The 19,052-nt window shown below is 47.1% G+C and overlaps 1 protein-coding gene and 1 non-coding gene across 2 annotated transcripts in view; one reads left to right on the top strand and one right to left on the bottom strand.

Annotated features, from left to right (window-relative positions):
* The window catches only part of LOC119433644 (E3 ubiquitin-protein ligase RNF170), a 113,277-nt gene that overhangs the window by 26,875 nt on the left and 67,350 nt on the right, over positions 1–19,052 (bottom strand). The window lies entirely within an intron of this gene.
* LOC119433643 (uncharacterized) lies at positions 16,226–17,841 on the top strand. Its single transcript, XM_037700898.2, has one exon. It carries the CDS (start codon positions 16,262–16,264, stop codon positions 17,477–17,479), a length of 1,218 nt encoding a protein of 405 aa, XP_037556826.2. The 5' UTR covers positions 16,226–16,261; the 3' UTR covers positions 17,480–17,841.

The following is a 19,052-nucleotide window of genomic DNA, read 5'->3' as shown; positions in this document are numbered from 1 at the left end:
CCTTGGTGGCTCTAGAGATCCCTCACCATGATCTTCAGAGTGTGACGACGCCTTCACAACCTTGCGCCGTCTTCTCACGACGCCACCCATTCTTTGCCATTTTGACCCTCAAGCGCCAACCGAACTTCATACTGACGCAAGTTGTAGGCCTTGGTGCTGTGTTGGCACGTCAACCTGGCCACACAGAATGCGTCGTCGCATACGCGAGTCACACATTAACCAAGGCGGAGGCCAATCACAGCGTAACAGAAAAGGAGTGTTTGGCCATTGTGTGGGCGCTTGGCAAGTTTTGCCCATATTTATACGGCTGATCTTTTGACGTAGTGACCGACCACCATGCACTATGTTGGCTGTCGACACTAAAAGACCCATCGGGCCGCCTTGCCCGCTGGGCATTGCGAATTCAGGAATATGACATCCGCGTGGTTTACCGTTCCGGGCGAAAGCACTCAGACGCTGACGCGCTATCCCGATCACCACTTCCCGTGAAGGCCAATCACGACTCCTCCTGCGAGTGCACATTGTCATCTCTGGACTTTAACACTATCGCTGGCTGCACAGCGTGATGATCCCTGGACTGCATCTCTGTTTGACCTTCTCTCGGATACGTCGAAAGTTCCAGCATCACGAACGCTTCGGCGGCATCTTCCTCATTTTGCGATTCGAGACCAGCTACTGTATCGCCGCAACTATGCCCCAGAGGGACGCACATGGTTAATCGTCATTCCGCGAACCTTGCGATCAGAGATTTGCTCCTCGTTCCACTTCGACCCTCAGTGTGGCCACGCGGGAGTCTTCAAGACCTACGAAAGACTTCAACACCGCTATTACTGGCGGGGAATGTACAATATCGTTCGCAACTTTGTCCACTCTTGTCATGAGTGCCAACGCCGCAAAGCGCCACCGCACAACTCCGCCGGTGAACTCCAGCCTTTACAATGCCCATCCCGACCCTTTGATCGCGTGGGCATAGATCTCTATGGGCCACTTCCGTTGACTCATACCGGCAACAGGTGGATCATCGTTGCGGTAGACCACTTAACACATTATGCAGAGACTGCTGCTCTACCAAATGCTACAGTGCAGGAGGTCGCCAATTTCATAAATTTCATACTACGCCGTTTTCTCCTTCATCATGGAGGTCCACGTGAACTTTTAAGAGACAGAGGCCGAGCCTTCTTATCTGAAGTCATCGAACAACTGCTTGCTGCATGCGCTGTTGTTCATCGTAAATGCACTGCCTATCACCCACAGACTAACGGTACCACGGAACGCTTCAATCGAACTCTTGGTGACATGCTCGCCATGTACGTCTCACCTGATCACTCAAATTGGGACCTAGTTCTTCCGTTTGTCACCTACGCCTACAAGACCGTGACTTAGGCCACTACCGGATTCTCACCCTTTTACCTTCTTTACGGCCGTCATCCTTCGCACACAATCGACACCATTCTGCCCTACCGGCTGGACCCATCTGAATGCCTGCCGATCTCGGAAGCAGCCGGACACGCCGAAGAATGTCGCCAGCTGGCCCGCCAATTCACCTCAGACGACCAGAACCGTCAAAAAGCCGTTCACGACGCCCAGAACTCGACTCCCACTTTTCTCCCAGGCGCCCTCGTCTGGTTGTTAGTGCCACACCACACGCCTGGGCTCGCTTCAAAACTCCTTCTGAAGTATGATGGGCCATACCGCGTTCTCGAGAGAACACCACCCGTTAATTACCTGGTTGAGCTGCTCACGCCGCCGTCCGACAGGCGACGTCGGAACTGTGAAGTCATTCACGTTCAGCGTCTCAAGCCATATCACCATTCTATCGTCCTTCCGGACAACTAAGTCGCCAGGATGGCTCCTTTATTTCCACGGGGCCCTTGTAAGGAAGATGACGAACGTCGGCGCAGAGTCAGCAGCATGGGCAGCATCAAGCGCGCAGCAGAAGCTCGAACGAGAGGACTGTGCTCGGTGCATCCTACGACTGGCTGTCGCTACGAACCTCAATAAATCTCAATATATATTTTTCATTGTTATTGATGGGCACATGTGACTGTAATCGTCGATTGAATCTGATGACCATTACGTTTCGCGGTTGAAGGTTACCTCATTTAGCGAAAGCAGGCGCGTACGTAGCTGTCTGGCAATGCTTAGAACCAGGCGCCGGCGGCCAGCCGACGAATGTCAGCGGTTGGTAGATATGGTGGTTACTCCATACGCTTCCGACGCAACTCAACAGCTCAGTCATGCAAAATTTATTTAATCTGGTGCAGCGCAGGGTGCTTATAACCAAATGTCAAAGCAGAAGCGCAGCGCTCGAGCTGCACGTTACCTGCGGCAAACTGATACAGCCCAGGTGCTAGATTTCGAAATTACCTTTATGTGCAGGGTTGCGCAGGGCGCGTGTGAACGCAGAGACAATGTTTTCGCGGACACAGGGGCTGCATACATGTTCCATAGGGCACGATTTCTCCAGCTCGTTGCGAAGTGTAATTACCGACTAGTTCTCTTGCAGAATGCTTCAATTTGTCTCCCACTGGTGTCACCCGGCCACTTTTGATCGCGATCGAGCCCAATCTGGATCACAATGTTCGACCACAATTGGCTCCCTTCCGTAGATTGAGCAAAGAAGCCAATCGCGCCTGAGAAATTAGATCCAGATCGGGCTCGATCACGATCAAAAGTGCGACATGTTACTGCCGTAGTAGGCACTGGAATGAAGTCGTGTTTGAAAGAATAACAAATGTAGCCTCTGCCACTACATACGAGAAAATATTGCATCGAAGAGCTGACAATTCTCGCAACCTGTTGGAAAATATGCCGAAAAGAGTTTACCAAAATGCATTATTTTACTGATGTGTGCATTGGTTCACATTAGACTGAAATGCTAAGTCCTCAGGTGATGCAGGAAACCGATGAAGCGTGAACATACCACATCGGCAGTGCTCTCGCGGAGCTCTGTGTTGTGGACACACTTAGTCCCTAAAATCGTTATTTCCCGCTGGTTGTTTGTGCACCCATAAACTGCACAGTACTGGCCTGTATCCTTTTGATGAGTATATGCCATTATTTACGAGCGTAAGTCACTCGTGACAAAAAAAAACGGAAACATCGAAGTAAAGCTACCACTCCGCAATGCAAGCTCACAGTCCAGACTGAACAGGCAACACTGACACATACTCTCCATGCCAGACCGTCGGAAGCACCCTCGTGAAAACGTCTATACTGAATGAATCAGCATAATCCTGTTAATATTTTGCATAAAAGCAGTGCGGAAGCTGCAATTCTCGTCATCTTGTAACTGATTAGCGTTCGCATCGGCGAAGGCCTCCCGGCTTCTGTCATAGCGCGGCCGCGGCGCGAGTCTTCATCTGAGACATGCGTCTCACTATCGTGTGCACATCCCGATTATCTCTTCGCCCCTGTCGCCAGGTCACCGCCCATCGCGATGTAGACAGTGGTCTTCATCCTCGACAGCTTTGCACCAGTCAAACTGAAACTATTGTTTGCCTAACCGCGGCCGCTGTCGACGCGATCATGGACAGCGACCTTGCGGTTCTAAAGCCACGTGGCCCACGCACGCACCAAGTGAAAACAAAACTACTGTTTGCTGCAACTGTGGACGAAACCACGGTCACTATCGACGCGATCATGATTGGCGACTACTCAGCTATGAAGGCATGCGGCAGACACGCGTACCGAGTCAAAACGAAACTACTGCTTGCCGCAACCGCTGCGGACAAAATCGCGGCTGCTATCGACGTGATCATGGATGGTGACTACGCAGTCATGAAGGCACGCGGCCAACGCGGTGTGATGCGTAGCGGTAAACGCAAGAATAGAGGCTTTAAAGGCACACATAGACACGAAGCGTTCCGGCGTTGCTGTCATTCCAGTACGATTTTCACTGATGACCATGGCGATGCAAACTCCGTCGCTTCGTTTCGGTGGATGCTAACACCATTTTGGCTATACTGCTTCGCACATTTGCGGTGCTCCGCCAACCCAGCGCTATCAGTGCAGTTGGCACGGTTCATTCGTGTTTCTGAGGGTGGCGCGGCGTAGAGCTATGGGCGCAGCACATTCGTGTTCAGAGGGGTGGAAGGGCAACGGGGCAGATGCGCGGCAGCGTGCAATGGCTCAATTTTTCTTTCTTTTCAAGGAGTTTGCATTCCATTCCCTTTCGGCACGGACACCCAGTAGCCAGTCGTTATAACCGATAATGCGGCATGGGGGCATTGTAGTAAGCGGGTTATTTCACCATAGAAAACATACGAAAGTTGACGGTGCAGCAGCTTCTAATTGTTATAACCAATATACTGTTAAAGCCGTGTTATAAGTGGGTTCGACTGTATGCGGACTCGGCCTTGAAAACGCTCAACAGTGACCACACTGAATCAATTCAGCAGCACTTTGGCCTGAAAACCTGATTTTTCAGTGTCATTTTTGTTCCTGGTGCGTTCCTGCGCTTATCTGCGAATTTCTGTTAGAAACAACCATCTAAAAAACGAAATGCGGCGAATATATGTGCCGAACAAACACTTTTGCAAATGCATTTTTCACTAGAACAATACATGAGTGGAATAGCCTTCCGGGGCGGATTGTTACGTCCCCACTCACTGTCTTTCCTGAAGTTTTAAAAGAGCATGTGTTGACATAGTGTTTTTTTTTCCCCGCTGTATTTTGATGTCATAGGCAATTGTCCTGCCTATGTATTCTTACCATATATCGGATGCTGTTTAAACTGTTGCATATTGTATTGCATGATGTCATTTATGTATTTTTGTATAGCAAACCCCCCTACAATAATGCCCCTAGAGGGCGCTGTAGGTACATGTATAAATAAATAAATAAATAAAATATAACTTTTAAAACGGCACCCAATTCCGACTGCAAGCGCAGCCTCTATTTTTTCTACAAGTATGTCGTTTTGGGCTAGTTGGTTAGATACATCAGAGGTGGTCATAGCGCTAGAAGACACGGACAAGAACGAGAGAACAAGACGAGCGCTAACTCTGGCGTTGTCGCCCTCATCGCCATTGCCACCTGCCGTGCCAGGGCGCTTTCCTTCTACTTCAGAGCCAGAGTTAGCGCTCGTCGTGTTCCCTCGTTCTTGTCCGTGTCTTCTAGCGCTATGACCACCTCTGATGTATCTAACCAACTAGCCCAAAAATCCATACTTGTAGACTTCATTTCTAGTACATCAGGCTCTTTTGCGTGTAATAGTAGTGATCCGTGTGCAGTTGTCGCCCTCATCACAATTTCCACCTGCCGTGCCAGGGCGCTTTCCTTCTACTTCAGAGCCAGAGTTAGCGCTCGTCTTGTTCTCTCGTTCTTGTCCGTGTCTTCTAGCGCTATGACCCCCTCTGATGTATCTAACCAACTAGCCCAAAAAGCCATACTTGTAGACTTCATTACTAGTACATCGGGCTCTTTTGCGTGTAATAGTAGTGATCCATGTGCTGTTGTCGCCCTCATCGCCATTGCCACCTGCCATGCCAGGGCACTTTCCTTCTACTTCAGAGCCAGAGTTAGCGCTCGTCTTGTTCTCTCGTTCTTGTCCGTGTCTTCTAGCGCTATGACCCCCTCTGATGTATCTAACCAACTAGCCCAAAAAGCCATACTTGTAGACTTCATTACTAGTACATCGGGCTCTTTTGCGTGTAATAGTAGTGATCCATGTGCTGTTGCGCCCTCATCGCCATTGCCACCTGCCATGCCCGGGCACTTTCCTTCTACTTCAGAGCCAGAGTTAGCGCTCGTCTTGTTCTCTCGTTCTTGTCCGTGTCTTCTAGCGCTATGACCACCACTCCATTTTTTATTTGCGCGCTTCTGATATATTTTACTACCAGCGGGACATGACCGTATTCTGCATAAGAGACCGAAGCATTCTAGTCGGCCAGGATCGTAAACTTCAGAAAGTACTGTGGCATGCCGCCATTCTGCAAAGGTCTGAGAAATTGTAGTCTTGGGATTACGATTGCGCATCAGCCACACAAGAGCCATTAAATAATGTTATCTATGTCACTTCGGGCGAAAGAAATGCAAAGTTCAAAGGGTTAGAACGTCACTGCAAGCCGTTAGTAGCAATCGGCAACGCGTAAACGAAGCATCTCTGAACCGTGATCTGATAACAGCGTAGAAACTGCAGATCATTTGCAACATTGCATGGCGGCAGTGCATCGACTCAGGCCACGTGAATATCGATAGCAATGATGAAAACGCTGGTGGAAGGGCATAGATGGTCGTTTTAAATCATCGAAATAGGTGTAATGCACGTGGTGCCATATGGGCAATTATGCTGTTTATGCTATACGCTTCCTCCTCCTGCCTGGAGGCATGCCTAAAAGCGACTGACCTTTGTGGCTTCGAAAATCCATGCGCGGTCGTCGCTCACTCATCTCAAAGACTGTATCACTGTCGCGGTTTTACTGGAGCAGGGTGTGAGCTGCCATGCATCCAGTTTGGTCACGCTTCCATGCTTTCCTACTTCACGTGCTGCCTCTTTTTACCATGACCAGATTCAAAGCGTTTGTTGTAACATTACGGCAATTTAAAGAACGTTCCTTGCACATGGGAGCAGTTTCAATGGGCAGGATCGGAAAAACGTAAATGCACTGAAATGTGGTCTTTATAATCAATAGATTGTTATAAGTGGGTTCGATTGTATATCAGAAGTTTGATATATTCGGGATTGACTGTATTTGGTGCTGGTTCTATCTAGTGCTAGTTCTATGTCCAGTAAAATCTTGGTGATAGAAATTTGATGGGATCGCGCAAAATATTCGTACCCAAAATTTGTATCAAAACAAGCAAAATCAAGAAAAAATGAATTTATTTTTAGCAGAAAAAATTCCTAATATTCATACGTTCCTCGCTGCTGCGTTTTTCCGGCTGCTACGTTGCCTTTTTATGGTCCAGACCTAACTCCCATTGACTTCCACGTACACATTATGTTCCCTTTGATACGTCGCCAGTTTGTAATGTTTCTGCATATTATGTTGCGTCTGAACGGGGCAATCACATAAATTTAGCGGTGCAGCCAGTTTGTACGTTGCAACAAGTGGCCAAAGTTTGCAGAAAGCGACCAAAGTGTGCAGTAAGCAACCGAAGTGTGCAATAAGCAACGAAAGTTGCACAAGCCAGACACTGCACATGAGCACAGAGCAGTTGGCAAAGCACTCGAAGCGAAGTGTGCATCAGTACCGGGAACCACACTCACTGGGCATGATCCACCGAGTGCAGCGTTATGTTGGAGCCGGCAAAGGTCTTATATGCGTAGCATAATCGCTGGTTCTCTGAAGTCAGCTTTGCAGCAATGGAGCCGTGCTATGTGGCGAAGCATAAGCAAAATATTACAGTCAAGCTTATCAAGAGTTGAAACTGTCGTGAGACATTGTACAGGTCCCTTAATCATATTGACCCTTTTGCCGGCTCTCCCGTGGGTGCTGCCATATTTGGTCACGTGATGACGCGTCTATTGCTTGCCTCAGCTGCCTCCGTTGCCTCCGTGTTTACAACGCAAGTGCGTGACACCGGTGCGGCGCAGCAACCCTCCGTTTCGATGCATATCGTAGACGGTGACTGTGTGGACGACACGAAGCTTTGGCCACAGTTTTTGAGGACATTTAAGTGCTTTCAGAGCTCATTACGCATTGTCCAAACGGCGCGAGCTGCGTGTTCGGTGCTTGTAGTAAAAGCGGGGCTAGAAATGTATTCCAAGCTGTCCAAACTTTCCACTTATGAATTAAATCAGGATAACTATGCTCATTGTTTATTTGGCAAACATTTTGAAGCAGCAGCTTGTCATGTTTCTGACTCAGCAAAGTTCTTCGGTTCCTAGGTGCGGCCACTATTTGATAGTTTATTTTCAGCCTAATCATTTGTGGGTATGCTCTGCTGCGATAGATTTGTTCTTGTGGTGCGCAAAGCATGGAATGTAAATGTTCTGTACTTTGTGGTAGCTTGTAGCTGAGTCGTATTATCACTAGTCCCTCGCTTACTCTATGGACCGTCACGAAACGTTCAGCTTCCAACATTCGTGTCTTGTCAGTGTAGTCGTCGTTAATTCATGCTTCGGCACATTGATTCAAGTGTGCGCCCATTCACTTATTATTGATAGGTTGGCGATGGGGTGGGTGTAAGTTTGCATGCAAGTAGGGGTAGATGTGCGTAAATAATGTGCAAGGAACTTACTATGCCAGTAAGTGGAGTTACTTCCTTTTGTAACTCACTCTTAAGTGCCAACGTTGCGGAGTTGGAAGTCCTTTCTTTGGAGGTTAGCTATACAGCGCTGGCGGAGGAATTACCTCTTTTTATCCTCGAGGAAAGCCGTGCATCGCGGAGGGGCGGCAACACAGGCAGTCCTTATACAGCAGGGGCGACACAGGTTGATTCCATTCCTTAATATGAGAATTGCAGCGAACTACTGCACACGTCTTCCCTTTATCATTACACATTTTGCAGCACGAATTGGGCGCAGTGCATCAGCGAACACCCACTTGCATTTCCGACAGCTGATCGCACAGTAGCAGGGCAGAAGCAGTAGTGGTTTCGTATTCGTGCGCATTTGCTGAGGCAATGTATGGCGCGCCGCTGAAAGCTCCATCTCGTTCTTCTAGAGCAAACTGCTCCGCGAAAAGGGTCAATACGCGCGCACGCAACGTCCTCGGTGACAGTACGAGCGCTGAGATGTCTAATAACTACTGGCAGTCATTCAGAGTTGTTTCTGACCTATCTGGGGCAATTGGTGGCCTTCCTTGGTTACGTTTTCCCGGCTGTCACATTTTTTTTCGTGGTCCCTTGAAAAATGTATCAACGGGGCTCTACTATCCGTAAACATTTTCTGCTTGCCCAAATTGTCAACGGTTGCCTTCTGGAAGGCGTAAAAGTGCGTGCATGTGACCTCACAAATGTTTTCGCACGCCACTGAACACTTCAGCTTGCCAGTAGCGTTATGGTGGGCTGCCCGTCGTGGTCATCGTCACTGCTTAAAGCGTCAGGCTGTGATGTGGTCACTTCTAATCGACAGAGTGACCAATGAGAGATTAGGCAGCCGCGTGACGTAGCCGGTTGCTTGGCGACTATGGATTCTGCCCAGATCCCGCTGTGCTGCCTGTGCCGGTTGCTCCGCTGGCTCGGCTGCCACCGCCGCTGTTGCTCGCGTGTTTGCATGATCCGCAGCAGCGCGGCAACACATTTATAACAGCCAATGTTTTCGTATTGTAAGCAATGTATTTCGGCTTGGGAATCTTATGAATTCATATTACACCGAAATTCGTGCCTGCCGGGATCGTATCACCGGGGTTTTACTGTAGTGGCTCTATCTGTTGGGATTAGTGTGCTAGGCGATTGGCCATGTGTCCAAGGGCACCTACTGTGTATGAGACCCTTCTTTAAAAATGACAGTGTGGCCTGACAACAGTATTTTGTCACTTAAGGAAGCTATTTGCGTTTTTGTACTAGGCCCCTTCCCTAATGCCTCAAATAGAGGCCTGTAAGACACTTTGAATAAACAAATGTGAAGGTGAAAACACTGCCTGCCGTGGTACTGCAGTGCCTTCGATGCACTGGCTCAGACTAGCTGCCAAAGAGTGTCACCACTTACTGGCCTGGGCTCTCCTGAATATCGGCGATTGTAGTCATTGATATCTCGAAGCAGGCGGGCCCGTTCCTCGCGTTGAGCATCTGTCTCATCAGCCAGGTGTTGGTCCTGGAAGCAACGCAGCATCACGGACACCTGCACAAACACAGATCACTACCATGAGCTCTACCACGTATGGATAACAAGGCAAACAGTGCAAGAACGGGACAGACGATTAAGGCAAAAGGCGATGCCGCAATGATCGCGTCTGGGAGCATGGCAAGAACGTGAAACACAAGAGTGGCAGCAACCTGGCTTTGCCGGTCATGTGGATGAAAATTCAAGGAATTCATCGTCATTATCAGCGGACTTGTGAGACGCTTTCACCATTGTCAAGTGCAGCCCAACTTGCGTCAGCACAGCATCTATTCAATTACACGACAAGTAAATCGTGCATGAAAGCCCTAGGATCCCCCAATCACTTATGCAGTCATTTTCTTTATGGGTGTGTCTTGTTTTCCTCTGCCAACATCTTTTGCCCCTGTGCAATAACCTTTGTTGCAAGTCAGTGCCCGTGTTCCCTTATTCTTGTGTCCCGTTTCTACAATGTTTGTCATATTATGATGTCGTACCAACAAGCTTGGCTAACAACCATGTTGCCGTACACATCCCATGGGCAAGAGACTGCGATGCACACTGTGGGTATTGGTGTAAGCTAAGGTTGGGCGAGCCAGCGCGATGAGAGACTCACAGCAGAGCTCAGCGGCAAATGCCCAGGAACCAGCCCAGCCATGGACCTTGCAGCCACAACCGACCACTGCATCTAAGCATTTGGATGGCTCAAAAAAAGCTTCACTAAGCACGGCCTTCTGGCACAAGCCAGCTTTGTCCGTTTGCAGAATCGAGGTTCAGCAAATATGCTTGCCAGCAAATATGCTTGCACTGAATTTATTAGTTTTGAGCCCGAATTAAATACAAATCAAATAGTGCCAGAATTGAACAGAATGTCTTTTAAACAGTTTCAAAATAATTTACAGCCTTCTCACTATTAGGATCAAACAATGTTACCATTCACTAAAAAAGCCTGCTTTACTAAAAGCACAAGGGAGCATTAGGAAACTCTGGGCTCTGTAGAACACTCGCGGTCATGCATTATCATGTAAAGCTTCGAGGCAGCCTCCATTGGTCATTTAATATCTTTCAATAAATGAATCAATCAAACAATCTTTATTTTTGCCTTATGCAATCAGCATACAGCAAAAAAAGGCGGAAGGAGAAAAAGCTGCTCTATTGCAACTTGAGCCAGCTTTGTCACTCCCAATTGCCATTCATTTGGCAATTAAGGACACAGCCCTATACCTCCCATGTATCTTGAAGCATACCAAAAGGGACACTAAAGGCAAATACTAAATCAATGTGGACTGTTTATATACCATTCCAGAAACCTCACAACGCTTGTTTCGTGCCAAGAAAGGACTTAGCTTACGAGAAAATTGCATCTGAAGGGTCCGAATACCTTTATCACATTTTAAATCTCCTGCCACCAAACCCGAGTCACCGCCCTTTGCTGCAGTTGGTGAGTAAAACGACACCCAAGAGACGGCGGTACGGTTTTTTGCACAAAACGCAAACGCATGGCCATGGAGAAACCGAGTTAAGACAGTGCGGTGGATTCGCTGCTGCAGCTGCTTTTGGTCAAGTGGCGTGGACCGTTCGGGCATCCAGCAACATCACATGGAAGTGGAATTCTCCGTTACTTGCAGATTGTGCGAGTTTTGTGAGCCAGCAAAACCAATGGAGCATTACGCGATAATGAAACTACTGAAAAACGAAAGCAGAGTCGAGCAAAAACGAAACCTTTCAACCGCCCTCATCGTCGTCAAGAGTAATCTCAATTAGTTTTTTCTAAAAATGAAATAGAACTGGACAAGTAGCAATTTCTTTCTTATAATACAATACAATTATGTTTTCAGTGCTAGCTAATACAATTATTTTCAGTACTAGTGACAAAATTTAAATGAGACGCACCTTCGTCATCGGGCAAGTACTTGAATGTCCCGGGGGAGTCTCTAATTGTATCCTGCATTTACCTCAATTTCTCAATTACTAAGGCTCTGTTCGCAATGATATTGTCACCTTAGAGATTCTCAAGCACTAATCGATCACTTTAGCTTGATTTAATATTTGCCTTTAATTGTCCCTATAAAGCGCGAGACACACGGTCCGATTCGGTGTCCGATCCGGCGTCCGACGCGCCGGAACCGAGGCGTTTTGCCGTGCCGAAGCGCCGGATCGGATGCCCGGCGTGCGACAAACTGGACAGATTTTCACCGTCCGACGCGTCCGACAATCGCACCGTCGTTTGGCCGCAGCCAATGACAGCGCGCCTGGCATGTGACGTTCTCTGACGCTCCCTCCAGAGAGGCGGGGCCGGCGGGCCGGTTTCTCGTTGCCTCTTTTTTTTTTTTTTTCATGCCGGCTGCAACAGCATTGCTGCACTTCGTTTCTGACACGAAATAGTTACCAGTTCGGTAAAATTATCTCGAACCTGTTCCTGTTCTGCAAAACAGCGCCTAGTACTAGCACCCAGCTACTTGCGAGATCGGCCGGGAGCCGCGCTGCGACAGCATTTCGCAGGTAGACAGCACACACCGACTGTCTGAGCGAGGCCACTCGTTTAGCTTGCACGCTTGCCCTTCGCATCGACGGCGTCGAGTAATCCAAGTGTATTTAATTACGGGTAACCTACGTGTGCAGAGTTAATCGTGTTGGCAAAAATAAGTGCACGTCGACGAGCTCGGACTGGATCGCAAGAGCCGGCGGCCGTGGCGGCCGTGGCGTCCGCCGAGCTAGGCCTACTGGCCCTATCGCTGGCTGTCGGCGGAGCCATCAGTGGAGAACACACCGCTGTGAAGTGTTTTGTCGATCGCAAGGACGTAATTTTAGTGACAGTGTTCGCGTAAAGCGAAGCCGCATTGTGCAAAGTTGTTTATTTTGTATTTCTCGACAAGGATACGAAGTCTTCCGAGCGTACAAGCTGGGGTGCAAGATCTGGGCGGAGCTTAGGAGCCGCTCGCTCGTTCGGATGCCTGTCCCGTGTGCCCCGAATCGTCGTATGCCGCATGCCGGAGCATGCGGCGTCGCACATCGGATCGGACGCCGAATCGTACCGTGTGTCTCCTGCTTAAGACCCTATTTCTCAACTACTGCACTTAGCTTATACGGGATTGTTTCTTTTTATGCCCCATGATGCTTTCATTGGACAGAAAACTGTCCTAGAAAAACAAACTTTCCAGTGTACAACCACCATTCTAGTTTGGTAGCTTGGCAATGACGCTTACTTTATGCAGGCAATAAATCAGATGGACCGTCTATTGGGCTAGTTGGTCTAACATAGTTACTTCCAGATATAGTGCTCGTCCGGGTTTGTCTTGTCTTCGTGCTTATGTATACGTTTTGTGCTATATCCGGAAGGCAATAAAAGAAAAAAAATCAGCCTTGTATTTCCTCTAGTTTTTATAGTATTGGCACAAATTTAACAAAAAAATTCATTTTAAGATATTGAGGGCAAAAGACATGCTTATTTTTGTAAAGAAATAGCTCGAATGTGCTGAAACATGTTTTCCACAGTGGAGTAGAGAGTTGGACTCGCGCGTTTTGGATGAACAAAAGAACATTGCACACAGACATAAAGGCAGAGATGTCATCTCATTCCCAAACTCTGAAATTTATTTGAAGGAGTGACAACACAAGTCTGCTTGTGTAGACTTTCCCGGTCCTGTCGGCTAGTGCTTCTCCAAGTAAGTTTCAAAATGTACCAACCCTTCTGCAATTTGTGTTCTTTTGTGCATCAAGAATGTCCAATGTTGAAGTTTACACTACATGAGAGATGTTATGGTTGACGCTATGTGCCCGTCATGTTGCCTACTGTGCGTTGTATGGCATTGCAATGTTGCAGATGCACCATGCAACTGTGTGATATGGACAGTTTAGGCTGTGCCGCTTTATGGGTCTGCACGAGCGTAACATGTACAGCGGAACCTCGTTGATACGATTATTCATAATACATTTATTTTTATTTTCCCGATAATACGATTTGGTTGGATAATACACAGGATGATAGGATTTTCGGGTGATACGATTTATTTCCCGGTTCCCGTAAAGATTGTATCAACGAGATTCCACTGTACTACAACCCAGTAAGCACACACTTGGCAGGCACACTTGCTGTTGGTCCAAACGCCGCTTCTAACAACTCTAGCCTGTGCGTTGCACATCATCTCAGACGGGATCAGCCACTCAATGCGAACAAAGCACTGCACATGGCTTCCAGTAACCTTGCCAATGAGAACATGAGGGGGGAAGTGCCAACTTCCTTCACAGCTGCCATTTTTTTTTTACAAAGTGTGCATGCATGGTGTCCGTGAAACTGAGCTAGGCACCATGTGGCATTCTAAACTTGAAACGCTGTTATACAATAGTTCAACAGAGATGGTGGCGGTAACACTGTCTCTGTTGGTGGGATGTTTGGAGATATCGAGCAGGTGATTTAGTAGGTGAAGCAAATAGTTGAAAATACTTACTGCTTAGCCAAAAAATGCTTAAAATACTTAGTCAATAGAATTGGCTGCAATAGGCCACATAGGTGTGTTTGTTGGTGGATATGTTAATTGCCGAGGCCACCACCACACATCAGTGTGCAGTGACATGGCCGCTGGATTAAAAAAAAATGTGGCCTGCTGTGTCAGACGGGCTGCAATGAGAGCGAATGTCTCAGCCGTAGTTGAATTCTTGGCCGCTTGGCTTGGCCGAGCGACGCTAGCCGACGGGGTTGAGACGCATCGGCTTCCACACGTGACAGCATTCCAAGCATGTTCCTGACGCATTTTCTATGCTGATCCCAGACAACAGTTTCCACGGCAGATGACACCGTTTTTAATCCATGCAGCAGGCTGCACCTTCTTTTTATCGAGCGGCCGTGGCACCACTGCATCCGCGCCCAAGCTGGAACCATTGGTAAAACTGGCCTAAGCACTTTCCGAAATGGCAAAAGATTCCTTTTCAGGACAGTGCATCGTCAGCCATACTACCAGTTCGAGTGCAGTGCCACGCAATACGCAACTGACCAGTGCGACGTGTAAGCGACTCGCATTCCCTTAATCTTATATTGACACAAAGTCTGGTTTGTCCTATGTAGGCAGAGCCACATACACCTGAGTTCAGGCAGGCTCATGTTGCCGCCAGGCATCGTAATCAGACAACACGGGAGATTATTGAGGCATGGCACAAAACAATCGTGCATCAGTCTATTGTGTTGCATCTGAATGGCTAACGTTCCCTCGTTTCTTTAACCACGTGTGGGCGTATATTGTCCTGTCTATTGCGAATAAACTTGAGTTGTGAGGCTGGTCTTTGTGTCTTTCTGTGGTGCTGTGTAGAAGAAATAAAGCATTTATCATCACCTGCTAGTATTAGATAAATTCTTTCAGCTCCTTTTTTTGTTGCTTTGCTCATACCCCCCTTCCTCCCTATGCCATGCCATGCACAAGTACAGTCGAAACCGGATATATCGAACCCGGACATAACGAATTATCGTGTATAACGAGCAGCTGTAGTATACCGTTGAACATTTTTGTATAAAATTTTCAATTTATATATCGAATTATTGATATATCGAAACTATTTTGCCATTCCCTTCGAGTTTGATATATCCGGGTTCAACTGTACAATGTAAAAATAGTGCAAGCAAGGCAACCTGGCTCATACTGTGCATGATGCGGGTGCACTCTGGTGACTGAGAAATGCCATGTTGTTAAAAAGCAAAGGAACAGACGAGTGAAATTAGAGGAGCAGATCTCATAGTTTCAACAGATCTGTTTGTTGGCCTAGTTGGTGTTAGCTGAAGGACATGCTTTTTGCCGCAAATTAAGACACACACAAAAGGAAGAAACATAGACGACGGCCCGGGCGGCACTACCAACTGATTTATTTTGCGTGCTGACCCAGGAATACTATATAGACATACACGCATGCGCAGGCTATTCACAAACCAATCGCATCCAGCGGTCGAACAGTCTCGTCTCCAATTGATAAAGGATAACAGACGTAGCGCTAATACAGCTGGAGCTTTTCTTTTTATATAGTTAGCTTCCCTTGCTGCCTGACTTCTGTGTCCGAGAATCTTTATCTCCTGAAAACGTGGTTGACACATGCAGGCCTTGTAGTGCGCTGGCAAATGTGCCATGCCATCTTTTATTAGATTTATGCAGTGCCCAGTCTGTCCGATGCAGGAGTTGCCACACGTAAGGGGAATCTCGTAAGCCACCCCCGCGGCACATAAGTCGTGCCACGTCTTTTGCCACAGCCTCGCCGCCCAGTCCCCTCACGACCCAAGTTGAAACAGTGTGACAGGGGCAGAAAAAGGCAGTGGGGAAACCCCACACCAGCCTGCCACATTCTTGAGGTTGTGGGAGACCTTATGACGACGAGGAATCACTACAAGTCTTCCTCCCTTGGGGTGCTTGCACCTTTTACCTTTCATAAAGGTAAAAGGTGCAAGCACCCCAAGGGAGGAAGACTTGCACCTTTTACCTTTCATAAAGGTAAAAGGTGCAAGCGCCTTTTTTTGCACGCTCCTGCTTCGCTGCACGCTCCTGCTTCAGTGGACACGGCAGCACTGCCGTGACAATGTCACCGAACGTACCCTTGCTTGTGCAGGTTTATGCTGGCTACTTGTTCTTCGTCTTCGGCGGGGTGGCATCGTTCCCTGTTGACGGATACTGCCTGCAGCCTGACGGAATCGACGCGGCGCAATGGCTTCATGGGTACGACTCGTTCTGCACATCTTCATTCGACGTGACTATGCCTTCTCTTCGACACGTGGACATGGAATACGGCGCACCATCGTTGGGCACGCTGACATCACGGGACCATCGCCGGACAGCAAGGCCTGTGCCTATAAAAGGCGCATCTGCACACTCCTGCTTCAGTGGACACGGCAGCACTGCCGTGACAATGTCACCGAACGTACCCTTGCTTGTGCAGGTTGGTGAAAGAAAATATGGCTTTCATAGCGATTATCTTTGTTTAATAGTGCTGCCGTGTCCACGTAGGCTTGTGCATTGTATATGTGACTGTTTTTCAATGGCATTCTTGTTACTCAGGCTTTCCGGAGATATTGAATCTAACCCCGGTCCTATTACTGAAAAAATGTTCGAAGAAATGATTAATACGCAGAAAGAAATTCTTGCTAAAATTTCAGTAATACAGGAAAACCAGACATCTTCTGAAGCTCGCATTCTTGAAATACAAGCCAGGCTTCTGGCTATGGAAAATAAACTACTGAGCGTTGATGAAAGTCGTAAAAAGCTTACTGACTTAGAGAGCGTTGTTAGTGATCACGAAACAGCGATGAGCAGCATTTCCAGGCAGCTTGATGGTTTTGAAAACCGATCTCGTCGCAACAATCTCATAGTTAGAGGTATAAAAGAGGAAGTGCGTGAAACACAGGAAACATTATTAAAGAAGGTTAATAATGACATATTTGAAAATAAACTCGGACAGAAACTGAATTCCATCGAAAGAATTCATAGATTAGAGAAGAAAACAACGGGCAAGGACCGACCTGTAATTATGAAGTTAACTGATTTCAGAGATAAGATGAAAATTTTGCAGAACTGTCACAAGCTCAAAAATACAAATATAAGCATATCAGAAGATTATTCCAAAAGGGTTACTGAGATCCGCCAAAAACTTTGGAAATCATCAGACGAAGAGAGGCGCAATGGCATGAAAGTTAAATTAATCTTCGACAAGGTTAAAATTGGCGATGTTCTGTATAGTTGGGATGAAGTTACTGGCGGAAGAGTAAAGTGTCATACTCCCACAGAGGCCAGTCATATGTGACTCAAAAACTGCCCCAATGCATGCTTTAGGATTATAAATGTAAACGCCAGGAGTTTAGTTAATAAAGTAGCCGACATTGAAAGTATAATCTTGGAGCATGAACCACATATCATGGTAATAACTGAAACTTGGCTTCATCGAGACATATCGAATGCCGAGGTCACGCCTCCCAATTATACATTAATAAGAAAAGACCGGACAGGAAGAGGTGGGGGAGTGGCAATTATGGTTAAAAGTGATTTATTGTTTTCTGTACTTGATGTTCCGAAGGACATAGAATCAGTTTGGATTAAAATTATGGTGAACAACCGCACGGTGTATGTCGGTGGTGTCTACAGAGCTCCAAACTCCTCTGTAGACATGCTTATTAACCTAAGAAACTTTATGGACACGAACCTAAACCATGATGACTCAATAATACTTTTAGTGATTTTAATTTGCCAGGCATCGACTGGAACGCGCTCTCCTTTGGTTCCACCGATACGTCAAGCTGTGAGCAACTAATAGAACTTGCGTTTTGCTATAACTTAACTCAAGTCGTAGAAGGTTATACCAGAGTATGTGCAACAACATCATCAATACTTGACCTAGTCTTTGTATCTTCTAAACTGTTGTCGTGTCCCTGTACATGCGACCTCTGTGATGGCTTGTCAGATCATAAAATGGTTGTAATAGCTTTAGACATGACGCCAGATCACACGCATAGTAAACCTTCTAACACAGTTCTTAACTTTGCGACCGCCGATGATGTCTCTGTGCTGGACTACCTGGAGCGTTCATTTGACGATTTCATGTGTCTTTTTGAGACCAGTGCTACAGTTGACGAATTGTGGGATAGCTTTTCAAACATAGTTGACTACTGTACCAGGCACTTTATCCCAAAGCGTTCGATACGCATAAGAAAGCGGAATCCATGGATCTCGAGAGAAATTATACACGCCAAACGAAAATTAAAACGGAAGCGGAGGGCAAACAGGAGTACGTGTGATCCTGTTAAAAGTAGTGCCATTAGGCACATGAGTAAGGACTTGAAGCGTCTTGTCAGGGAGGCTAGGGACAAGTTTTACAATGTCAGGCTCAAAAAGTTTTTAAATGAAGCACCTAGTAAATTTTGGCGCTATGTCAATCCTTCAAAGTCTCAAAGCGCGGCAGGTAACAACAGTCAAGAACGAGCTGAAAGCCTTAATTTGTTTTTCTCATCAGTGTTCACTTCTGACGACGGTTTGTCGCCAATCTTCACAGAATCTCCTAGCTGCCCTCCAGTTCAAGACATAGAAATAACGGAGCAGGGGGTCTTAAACTTACTTCTTCACTTGTGTGTTAAAAAAAGCCCAGGCCCTGACGGAATTCCAAATGAATTTCTCTTTCGATATGCAGAGTGGGTTGCCAAATACCTCAAAAAAATTTTTCAAACATCTATTGCCACAGGGTCTTTCCCAGCTGCATGGAAACGTGCAAAAATTATTCCGATTCATAAGAGCGGCTCCACAACCGTTGTCAATAATTTTCGGCCAATTTCATTAACTTGTACTTGTTCCAAACTGCTGGAACATATTGTGTTTAAACACTTAAT

The sequence above is a fragment of the Dermacentor silvarum genome, chromosome 11, assembly GCF_013339745.2.
Source record: "Dermacentor silvarum isolate Dsil-2018 chromosome 11, BIME_Dsil_1.4, whole genome shotgun sequence".
Classification (NCBI taxonomy): domain Eukaryota; kingdom Metazoa; phylum Arthropoda; class Arachnida; order Ixodida; family Ixodidae; genus Dermacentor; species Dermacentor silvarum.
Note: the sequence above shows the minus strand (reverse complement) of the source record. Positions and strands in the feature narration are given on the sequence as shown.

Excerpts from the sequence above, each read along its gene's own strand:
- LOC119433643 (XM_037700898.2), top strand. The coding sequence starts at position 16,262 with ATGTCACCGAACGTACCCTTGCTTGTGCAGGTTTATGCTGGCTACTTG.